The sequence below is a fragment of the Spea bombifrons genome, chromosome 2, assembly GCF_027358695.1.
Source record: "Spea bombifrons isolate aSpeBom1 chromosome 2, aSpeBom1.2.pri, whole genome shotgun sequence".
In the NCBI taxonomy this organism is placed as follows: domain Eukaryota; kingdom Metazoa; phylum Chordata; class Amphibia; order Anura; family Pelobatidae; genus Spea; species Spea bombifrons.
Genome location: NC_071088.1, coordinates 21,587,582 through 21,599,290, shown reverse-complemented (window position 1 = coordinate 21,599,290; position 11,709 = coordinate 21,587,582). Strand labels below are relative to the sequence as shown.

The window sequence follows — 11,709 nt, the reverse complement described above, 5'->3', positions numbered from 1 at the left end:
CTTATTTCACATTGAGTGGACTATAAAAACCATACATCTCTGTTCGCAACCCCGTCCTCTAAAGGTTGTAAAAATGCCAAACCAGTGCAGGAGCCATCCAAAACGGAGACAATACTTGTAGAAGCCCAGGCATTCTTTGTAAACTGGCCATTTTGGGGGGCTTTAAATTCTCAGTTCCAGAAGGGTGGGCAGTAAATGGAAGTTCATCCCTCTAGCACTGAATGTGCACAGGAATGTGAAACAGTGGGCCATGCTTGCTAAGTGCAAAAATGAATGAGGGCAGGATTAAAAAAAAAAAATAAAATAAAAAAAAAAATAGGGTAATGTAGAGCCAAGTGCTGCTATCTATTGGAGTGTTTTTGGTTTTCAGCAAAACGACATTAAAAAATAGGCAGACACTAGAATGTATTCACTGTAGCGTACAGCACTAAGCATCACATAAGCAATCTACAAGAATGTTTTGCTAAAGAGGAGAAGGCACACTAAGCATTAGTTTTTTTTAGCAAATGAAAGAAAAATAGCTTAATGCTGAAGAAGCTACGTGGGTAGCTTGGAATGACACTGTTAATAAGATGTTGCCAGCAACACATCTTTCATACAGTACAATTACCGTAGGTTGTAATTAGAGGGCTAAGTGAGCCAGAGGTAATACCTAGTGTGCACGTTTGTACCCTGGTACTCAGTGTTTGGAACCTGTTAATCCAAAATCCACCGTGCTAATATATAACGGAATTAAGTGGGCTCACATTCATATTATATAAACTGGCTCTGCAATATTCACACAATATTTAAAGTTTTCTGCTCGGATATGTTGTTTCAGCATAACCAATTTAAAAAATGTAAAGGCTTTAATAAGGTTTTAGGGACAATACCCTATATTATAAATGTTAAAGTAGGTAAAACTATAGATTAACTATAGTTTTCATAGGCAGTTAGAGGGTCCAAATGAAAAATCAAGTCCTTGATTCTGTATGTTAAATGTCCTCACAGGGTCGTTGTGAACGCGGGATTGAAGACCGTTGCAGATACCTTGTAGTTATTAAAGTCGATGCCTTTTATTGCCCCAACATGGGAAAAGATGTGCAGTTCTGTAACCTTTAACGATCTCAGACGATTCTTCAGATGAAAACCCCTTGCAGAAATTAAACAGCAGAGTATTATTGTACTCTTCATTTCTCAGATAGCTTGTCCATGCGTGTAAAGTTGGCCAGAGGATCAGCCTAAAAACTTCCCTTGTAAGGGCAAAATAAAGGACTCAAGGACTTCATCTCAACAATGCTAAATTTTGCTTGGCGTCTTGCGGTACAATGGGGTTCACATCATTCGAGTTTCACTAACCTCTGGCAGAGTCCATTTGGAAGTGCTTAGAGTGTATTGATATCTGGTTTAACTTCATTAAAGTGCACAAGCACAGAATTTCATACACCAAGGTTTACTATGTACATACTGTAAGCTGTGACCCCCCAGTGTTTTCATGAAATCTCTGAAAACTGGCTGTATGTAGGCCTTTTCTCAAAAACTTCAATTAGCCTAAAAGAAGGAGACAACATTATTTCATTTTGTAAACAGAAGCACAGCAATAAAAGCGTAAATATCTTCAATAAAGTTGTGTATTAAACATTGAGTTCTGCTGCTCAGTTAGGTTTAATCCGTTGACCATTAACGTTCCAAGCACGCCAGGGAAAAACATCCCGCTGACAACATGAGTTTAGATGGCGATCTAAGATCTTACTTACCAGCTTACTAATCACAATGTGGACAATAAAAAAGGTGGTAACATGTTTTATTATTTGATGGGGTAAATCGAATTGCCCGGGTTCAAAGATGTCCCAAAAAAGGACAGGGGCACAGACTACCCAAATGCCAAACCCCCCCCTAAAAAAAATGCACACCCTCTCAAACATGGCCTTTTAGAAAACTCAAACCTATGGATGGTATCACTGTACTCAGGAGATGTTGCTGAATACATATTGGGCATTGTTGTTTTTGCTAACTAGTATTCCTAAAGACCATTTTGTTCCTCTTTAACCTCTGGTCAGAGTAGTGTACTTCTACTTGGACAAAGTGATAGTAACACTTTCTAATGGCAAGTAAAATATTTGAGCTTATTTTATTTCCTTTGTGTAATCAAAGCAACATTTAAGCCTTTTGAATCGCCTTGGCTACAGTATATCAGGTGCGTGAACGCAGCAAAAATCTGTGTCTGGGATGGGTTTTAGTTGTCATCAACACTGGGATAGATGTTTCTAATGCTGTATATGATTATAAAAGGTATTAAATTCAGCAAAATAAGTGAAAACCCACCTTTAAAACTGCAAAGATATCAGGACTAATCAGTTAAAAATAACCGACTACTGTATGAAGGCCAAAAACCATTATCTGAAGCCTTGGACTCACACACTCTTGTATTAAGACGGGCATCATAAAATATTAACGCATACTAAAAACATGAGACAGATATGAGCTACTTACCCAATGATTCCAGCTGGGATCAGGAGAACGAGAGCTCCAAACAGGAAAGGGAAGCCTTTCATAAAGTGCAGCGTGGCTGGATATAGGGAGTTAAACACACCTGTGGCCAACAAAAATGACAGACCTTCCACGCATGCCACAGATGAAAATAAAGTACCTGATGAGCAAAAACAAAAAAGTAAAGGGAAATCAGAATGCATTGTATACAGAATTTACCAGTTTATCAATACTTTAAATGACCCAATACAGATTTTTATACATCTGTTACATTTAATAAAGCTCTGTTTGCACAAACATCTACACTGATTAGCAATTAATTCCTGGAATAAAACTGTATATGGCTAAGTTTGTAAATCTTATCTTGCCAGACTATGTCAATACATTTATCTTGAGTCACTTTGTGGCCCAGTCTGATCATATCACCGCTTATTAAAATAAGTGAACCATAATAATCTTGTAAGCTTTTCAGTACAATCGGGTATGAAAATCTCCTTTATTCATTTGTTACCTGACTTGCCTGTATTGTATTATTTATACACTAACACTTTCCATTTTCCAAGGTACAGTAACACAATTTGCACAATGAAGATTATACAGATGTATTCCACCTTATCAGAAAAGACCAAAGGCCCATAGGTCATATTTGACTAGCCTTATGAAACCTGGTAGAGTGTGTGTGTGTGTGTAACAAAATAGTCTGTCATAAGTTTTTTTTTTTTTTTTTTTTTGTTTTTTTTTTAGGTAAAATTAGGTAAAAAGATTGGTTTTAGGATTTTTATGTATTTTTGCTTTTTTTTTTATTTTTTTATTGCTTTATAGTGATCTATTTAGATTTTACGTGCCTATTTTCCAAGCATGTGTCTTTCTGCAGGCAGTGAACAATCTGTCCATGGCAGCCACCAATATTTTCCCTCTCAACAGCTTGGGCAAATTTCTCCAGCAAGAACGGATGAGCTCTACCCATTTAATTCAGTAAGGGTATTGTAAAGAAATCTCACTGATTTGATTATGTACTATACAAGATCTTCTTGCAGCAGAGGGGCACTGGGATCAGCCCATTTTAATATATAGTGTCACAGAGCTGAATCCATAAATCTCCGGTAAACCATACATTTAGTGCATGCCCATAGCATGATAAGGACCACGTTGAAGGTATGTTTTCCTAAAAGCTAGGGGGGGAGGCTAGTTACTCTTCATAGTGACTGAGGGGGTACAAGTTTAAGAAGTATACAGTTGCTAACCTTATAATCCCTAAAACCAGAAATTTAGAATAATGATTAATAGAAAGTCTACCCCCCAATGTCTCTTGCCAAGCAGCCTCTTACCTTGCTCTCCCTCATCCACCAGTTTAGACAGTTTGGACCGGATTACTGGAGTTGTGGCCATCGCAAAAAATCTTAAACCATATCCTGAAATAAATTAAACAAATATAACCATGAGATAACATTTCTGTCCATTTCTTATTTAATGCAGATTTTTTTTTTTAGGCGGTAATTTAAAACCCTCCACAAACAGTCTGGACAGATCTACTAGTCCTAATTGATCTAGTTTGCTTTTACAAATGGGGAGATTATTTCCTCTGAAGGCAGTCAGCCCACCTAAAAGCATGATCAGTTTTCAGTCAATTTCAAGCCATGGAAACGTAGTTGGCCTGGTCACTACGTCCTTACACCGTTCTTTGAGAAGGGTGCCTACATACGTTAGCGTGGTGTCATTTGTGCCCATTTTGGACACCACCTGCCCCATTCATCCCCACGGATCTCGCTTCTGCCACTGAATGCCTTAATCCATCCCCTTATATTTCTGAGACAGGAGATCCAAATTGTAGGTTTACTGCTATTATTACCTACAGTAGTTGTTCTGGTACATGTCCTTTGTAACCATGTTTATGTAAAAGGTATGGAAGCACATCACTTCATTTCATCAGAAAAGAAAAAAAATATGAACGAACAAACAGAACTTTAAATATTACCCGTAAACATCACTTGAGTGGTTGAGGCCAGTGAAAAAACAACTAGGCCTGAAATATTGGACAGGAAGCCCATCTCTGCCACCCAGCTATCTGCCAGACACAACTGGAAGAGACGCAGCCCGGCCAGGCTGCTGAGATAGGTGAGGTGTTCCGCTGCAGAGCCGTAGCCTATCAGGTCAGAGTCCCAGCACAGGGGAGAACTAAGTTCATAGATCACAAAAAGATCCTTGGCACCCATATGCACAGTGACTACCAGCAAGAGAGCCAGCGAGTACAGACATAACTTGCAACGTTGCTTGTTTTCACCAGCCACCGTGAAGAGTCGAAACACTGATCGGTAGTGCTGGGGAGAAAAAAGTCTAGATGGCTTCCTTTCCTTAACTGACTCCCAGATGCAGAAATACACATAAAGTGCTGTGAACAGATAGACAGCAAACACAAGCCAGAATGGATTAATGTAACCTTGGGCCTTCCGCCAGTGGCCCCCAATGATACTAGCCACCATCCCAGCAATGCCCAGACATGCCTCCAGGATAGCCACACGGAAGGTGCGTGACTGGCGGTCACTGACATCTGAAATATAGGCAAAGCAGCCAGCGAGGATCATGTTGAAGTCGCCAGTAATGCCACTAATGATGCGTCCAAGCAAGAAGTAGCCAACATGCAGTTTCTGATACATGACCACAAGGTAGACAGCAGCTTGCAGGGCCAGGCCGATAGCCGGAAGGATAAGGACTGGGCGACGTCCCACACTGTCACTCCAAGGGCCAAGCAGCATCACCGAGAAGAGCCCAACCAGAAAGCCACCCAAGTTAATGTAAAGACTCCAGTGAGAAGTCAGTGTCTCCACTTCCTACGATGAAGAAAGAAAACATGTCACGACTAGGAAGTGCAATAATCTCCTGATCAGCTAAAAGCTGCATTACTGATTATTCACATTAGAATATATTTGTAAACCTAAATTTATCTTTTTTTTTTTTTTAAGTAAAAAAAAGAAAGTGGCATTGGTTTTAACCCCTTCACAACGGCTATGCCCTAAAAGAAGCAGCTTAAATATACATATATACACACACACTTACATACTCCAGTAACGCATCATCATGACATCATTGAGTTTACTATCTAGCAACAAAGAGCCTAAGCAAATCTCTAGTGAAGAATGTTTAAAAAGAAATATAATATATATATAAAAATGGATTGAGAGTGTTTGTTTTTAAGAAGAATCTAAAAACCCTTCTCTACCCCCAGCCCTCCCGGTTTTATTAAACTCCAACAATCCTGTGGAAGAAATAAAACTGCATTTTTCTCAATTACTCCCTTCTTCAGTACTATATAAAATATTTACATATAAAATATATAATTCGCAGGGCTACAGAATCTGCTGGTGCTATAAAATGAATGTGGGGTAAATAGTGGACCATACAACAAAAAGCAAACCCTATGTCTAGAAAACATACAATCCGTGTGGGGGCATCGAAAACAATCTACACAATTTCTGGCAAACATCTCACATTAAGGCAACACTTTGAAATCCTAGAGAATAAGTGATTTTCATCTGTAATTAGCACTTTGTAATAATTTCAAGCTTTCACTTAATGATAAAAGGCTGTTATCCAGCAACAGGGGGGGTATGAATTTCCTTTTTCCCCTTCTCTGCTAGTCACTACTTTCCCAACAAAGAAAATGCAAAGAAAACAAACACTTTCCACCCCCTCGCTCCAAATTTTATTATATAAAGCATTTCCAATTGGTGGAGAGGCCGATGAACAAGCAGAGCCACGGACTAATTTGTGTTGCTTAAAAACACCTCCGGTTTATAACAGCAATTTCATGACTCATTAAGGTGTCAGAGAAGAATGAGCTCACATCCATTCCCCATAAACGTATTACCTGCAAACACAAACGTCTTTACACAAACGCTGTACATTCAGAAGTTCAGGCCAGGCAAATACGTCTCGGTCCCCACGGGACGGGACCGGTCATCCCGTATTTTAGTAACATAAGTTATGGTGGGTAAACCCTTCCACCTAAAATTAAAGGGTAGTAGAAGTATTATTAAACACTCATCTGAAGACTCCAGACAAGCCAGAAGGCTGTTTTGTTCCCCAGAAATCCCATGGTGCTGCCACAACCACAAAGGATTCTGGGTAGGTGCATGCAAATAAGGTCAACAATGATCCATGTATAAAGTGGATAGAGGCAAAAGGCGACCATGGGATTTCCGGGGGGGAAAAAAACAAGCCTCCTGGCTTGTCTGGTAGATGTGGATGAGTTTAATAATACTTGTACTACCCCTCTTATTTTAGGCGCTGGATTTGCGGATAGACGTTACGACAGCGTGGGGGGCTTCACTCCAGTCCTCAGGTGCCGCAAACAGGCATCCCAATTCTAAACCAGAATACTTGTTTCCGCGCAAGGATACACGGAATTCTGCGCCTGTTTGGGGCCCTTGAGGTCTGGAGTTGCACAGCCCTGGAATAAAGCAAAAGAGGTCGTTAGCCCATAAATACGGCCCTCGGGGACAGCGTTGAAGGCCATGGAGAGCATCTATTCCTCCATAACACAAAAAAACTCAATCTTCACACCTGCAAAGCAAATCCCAGACGATCCGCTACCGGAACACTTTGCGTTTCTTGCTTCGCGTTCGGGCTTCCCCGTGGCTTTGGGCCAATGGCCTTTTTGAATGACGAGGGCCTCTGCTTTTTCCATGTCTACACGGAGCCCGGCCAACTCCAAGAATTCCTAAACATTTCACAGGAACGATCCATGTTCCAGAAACCTAAACCTACATATTCAAAGCACCGGGACTGCGGGAGTCAAAGCATTAAAAAAAAACAAAAACCTAGACTTTTTAATAAATGAATGTTTCTGTAGAGAAGGACATACAGCCGCCTGTGAGACGGACGTTAGCTTAGAAGCAAATGCATACAAAACACTAGACCGCGAGCGCGTAACAGCCTCAACGCGCCAGCATCCCAGAAACCGGCCGGACCGGCTGCTTTCACTTCTTCTAAACATAATATCGCCTTTTGTTCTGATCATTCCGTAGTGATGTTTATGAAACCGGTTGATTTAACAGACGCAGGTACTTAATACGACGGTAATTCAATATCCAGACAAAAAAAAAAGTTGATATTTTTGATTAAAAAAAAAAAGCTACCCTCCAAACAAATCCGTTTAATGCCAGACCACAATATGACATCCGTGTTATTCGCTTCTAGATTATAAATAATCCTGGGGGATATTATTCTGCATGTAGCTTTCAATAGCTGGACCCCTGTGGGATCTGCCATATACGGTGCCCTCGGCGACGGTGCCCTGCCAGCAGCTGCCATACACAGTGCCCTCAGCGTCAGTGCCCCGGCAGCCCCTGCCATACACGGTGCCTTTGGCGACAGTGCCCCGCCAACCCCTGCCATAAATGGTGCCCTCGGCGACGGTGCCCTCAGCGACGGTACCCCCCGAAGCTCTATGTACACGGTGCCCTCAGCGACGCTACCCCCCTAAGCTCTATGTACACGGTGCCCTCAGCGTTGGTGCCCCGCCAGCCCTTGCCATACATGGTGCCCTCAGCGTCGGTGCCCTGCCAGTACCCCCAGGGCTCTATGTACACGGTGCCCTCAGTGCCAGCCGGTACCCCCAGGGCTCTATGTACACGGTGCCCTCAGTGCCGGCCGGTACCCCCGGCTCTTTGTGGATGTGCCCACAATACACAATGAGGTTTCCTGTTTAGAGGCTTCAGCCGCTGTCAGCTGTGATGTCCGGCTGTCTGCCTTCATGTCTCAGACTCACCTGCTGCAGTGGGTCGATGGTGTTATTAAGGGGGTCACAGCCCTGTTTCTTGGTGCCGTTGAAGCCGACGTCAACGCTCATCTGCTCCCATATGTACTGGGTAACGAGTGGACCCTGCAGCGCCATAGCGAACATGGACATGAAAAGAACCGGCTCCACAGTCACCCCGGCCGGCACACATCGCTGGAGCTTCGGCCTCTCCTGGCTCTCGTATACGGTGTCCGAAGACACAATGCCCGGTAGATCTTTGTCAGACATGTCGCTACTAAACGCTACTGCCCAGGCCTGGAAAACAGCTCCGCACTGCGACCGCAGCCGGGACGGGGGGAGGGAGCAAGAGCAGCCGCCTCCCAAACTCCTCCCCGCCCCCCGTCCGCACGCTCCATCACATACTCGCATGTCGTATTGGAAGTACATGGAGTGATACAACCAGAGCCAAAGATACCTCACCGCAGTATTTACAGCGGCAGTAAAGCGATGCACCATAGGGTGACGGCACGGTATATAACGAGTCACGGCACGCCCGTAAACACAGTAAACCTGTGTTAACTCTTTGAGTGCTTTACTTCGAGACACATATGCCGTACATACGGTACATCAAATGAGATGATACATTTGCAAAAAAATATCTCGTTTAAGAACATGTATTTTCCCTCATTACTTCCAGTACATGCTAATCCAATCAATAAGTCCTAAAAACCCGAACCCCACATTTTATTATGTGTGTATACACTCATAGGTGCCAACTGCCCCAAACCTATCCGGAATCTCTCCCTATGTACTCATATAATGGGAAATATTCATCATTTTAGACAGGGCTTGATGCCAAGCGTGATGATCACGGCGCTGCAGCTCTTATGCTTTCCCTGCACTCAACTCATCACAAAATATTGCATAAAATAACAAAAAAAAACAGTTTATTGCAGCCTCTTCCATCATGGTTTCGCACCCCACTCACATTAACCATCACCATTGCATTATATCATGCCTGATCCAGGGCCCGGCCACTGCACGTGTATATACCGTGCTTCAGTGTAAAATCGACACTGGACATGTGCAGCCAGCCATGTGCCAATCTCTTGTGAAGTTGGACAGGACTGTCCCCAAGCGGCACGTTACTCCTGGTCAAGACCATACCATTCATTTCAGTACAAATGGCACAAATATAATATGGGCCCCAGCAAACTATTACCATACAACACAGGGGAGGAAAAACAAACTTGGTCACTTCTAAACTGACCTACAGTTACTGTCAGTCATTGCACATAAAGACACTACCTTGTTCTCTGGGGCTACTGCCCTCTCACCAGCCTGGTACAAGCCTGCGGCCGGCCCATGAGCCCAAGTAACATGGAGGGAAAAAAAACATATTTTTAATTTAATTATACCCGGTTGGAATGCAGTAATTGGGACTCGTTTATAATCATCTTTAAATCTGTATCTTTGAATTCACTTTCCACATTCCCATTTTGGTAGCCCCAGCAGTGGTCACCCGGGTCATATGAAGCGATGACTTATTACCAAGATTTTGTTATCAGTCACCAGCTAGTTTTAGGCCCTTTTTGCCGACAACTTAATATGTTGCCAACTGAACAATTTTATTACCCCGTACGATTCTTAACGTGCTACTTTTCAGAACAGCGTTGTTAAAAGTAGATAATATTTAATATTTCAATCAAATCAATGCCTGCCTGTGAAGGTGTGCTTGTTGACTTTGAAAGATATAAGCGTTGGTTAAAATGCTTGATTTCTCGTTAATAATAATGAATATCGCGTTCTTATTTATTGTTCTTTGATAAGATGTTCTGGCATAAATGACTTCAGTTATAAAATTATGTAACATTTGTTGTATCTTTTGTTTGTTTGACTCCTAGAAATGATCAACAGAACTTTGTTTACAAATTAGAGACTTAATTCTTTCAATGCACAAATTCAAACATTTCCATATATTTTTCGTAAATGTCCTCGCCTCTCATATAGGGATTTATTCACTTTAGTAGGAGTTTTAAGGTCAGTTTTGGGATATATTCACTTAAAAAAGATAGTTGTCATGAGTTGCAGTTTCATCTCATTGGACCCACCCCAGTGAGTTTACGCCCCAGGAATAGCTTAGATGGTTCTGTAGAAACCATATTCAGTGTTTTTTATATAAAGCACTGAGATTTATTAAAAGCCACCTGACTGATTGAACAATGAATTATGTAGGACCGGGTCTGGACTGGCTTTTGGGTACGCCAGGGAAATGCCTGTTAGGCCACTACTCTATGATGCCCCTCACGTTCGTTTTTTGCAGTTTTCTTTGCAGGGGTTAATACGGGGTTAATGCGGTAATAATACGCAGCAGCTTTGGCGCCAGGATTTTAAAAGTCTGTAACAGCGACTCTATGGGTCAGCTGCTTTTCATTGGTTGATGCCAGACGAGCCCCCTGGTGGCGACCAATACATGCCTCTTACGGACCTTTAACTCATGACGCGGAAGCCATTAGTCTCCCCAGGCCAAGTTGCTCCTAGGTGTACCTTACCCTGCGCATTGCCAGGGGGACTAAAATCCCTGTTCCTCGGAGGCCAATTGGTTGATGCCAGGGGAGCTCAGTGACTTGTATGGGGGGAAGGGACCAGGGAGATTAGGTAGGAGATATTAACGAAGATGAACACAAAGATTCTTTGTGTTGTGCTTCTTCGTCTTCGTGTGCGTTTACCTGCCGCCATATTACTTTATTCGGTATTCAGTTTGAACAACAAAAGTGCACCATTCGTGTTCGTTTTCATGTTCTCCCGAATATGAATGCACAAGTCTAGTACAAACCACAACTTTCCTGACAGTTCCTACTTCCATAGCCTCCAACGAGGAGAAATGTTAGTAGAAGAGGTCATAATCTAAAACTAGAGGGTCAAAGGTTTAGATGTACTGTAGGGAGGTCTTACTTTACATAGAGGGTGGTTAATAAATAGAACAGCCTCCTATCAGTGGTAGACTCTTTTTGCGGAGCATATCTTCTCCCCCGAGAAGAAGTTAACAATACACATATCCACGATGAAATTGGCGATAGCCGTAAAATGGTGAATCCTTCTATATGCCACAAAATGTTACTAATATTAGATTATCACAAGAATATGGAGCTAATGTAATAATAATATAGCTACACTCGAAATTGAATATTCTGGAAATAGTCTTATAATACACTGTGATATAATACTCTGTATTGATTCTCCGTACTGATATATACTGGTTTACTGATCCTTTATCTTATATATACTTACTTATGATATAAAAAAAAATTTAAATGTGAGATTTTAAGATGTGAAATTTGTGAAAATGTTAATTTTTTTCTTCTTGCAAATTACTTCAGTAAAATATGTGAAAACGAATACAAAATGGTAGTAGTAGAGGTGAATACTAGACTTCCGCGCCGTGGGTGACTTATTGATCGTTCGTACAGACTTTTAACTGTTGGAGCGGGGAGACCAGTGGT

At 41.9% G+C, this 11,709-nt stretch overlaps 1 protein-coding gene across 1 annotated transcript; it reads right to left on the bottom strand.

Moving 5' to 3' along the window:
- Positions 1 to 300: 300 nt before the first annotated feature.
- On the bottom strand, positions 301 to 8,623 carry SLC46A1 (solute carrier family 46 member 1). Its single transcript, XM_053457086.1, has 5 exons — positions 8,237 to 8,623; positions 4,445 to 5,297; positions 3,798 to 3,881; positions 2,473 to 2,629; positions 301 to 1,530 (listed from the first exon to the last, which is right to left on the bottom strand). Exons 1-5 carry the CDS (start codon positions 8,492 to 8,494, stop codon positions 1,473 to 1,475), a joined length of 1,410 nt encoding a protein of 469 aa, XP_053313061.1. The 5' UTR covers positions 8,495 to 8,623; the 3' UTR covers positions 301 to 1,472.
- Positions 8,624 to 11,709: the final 3,086 nt, after the last annotated feature.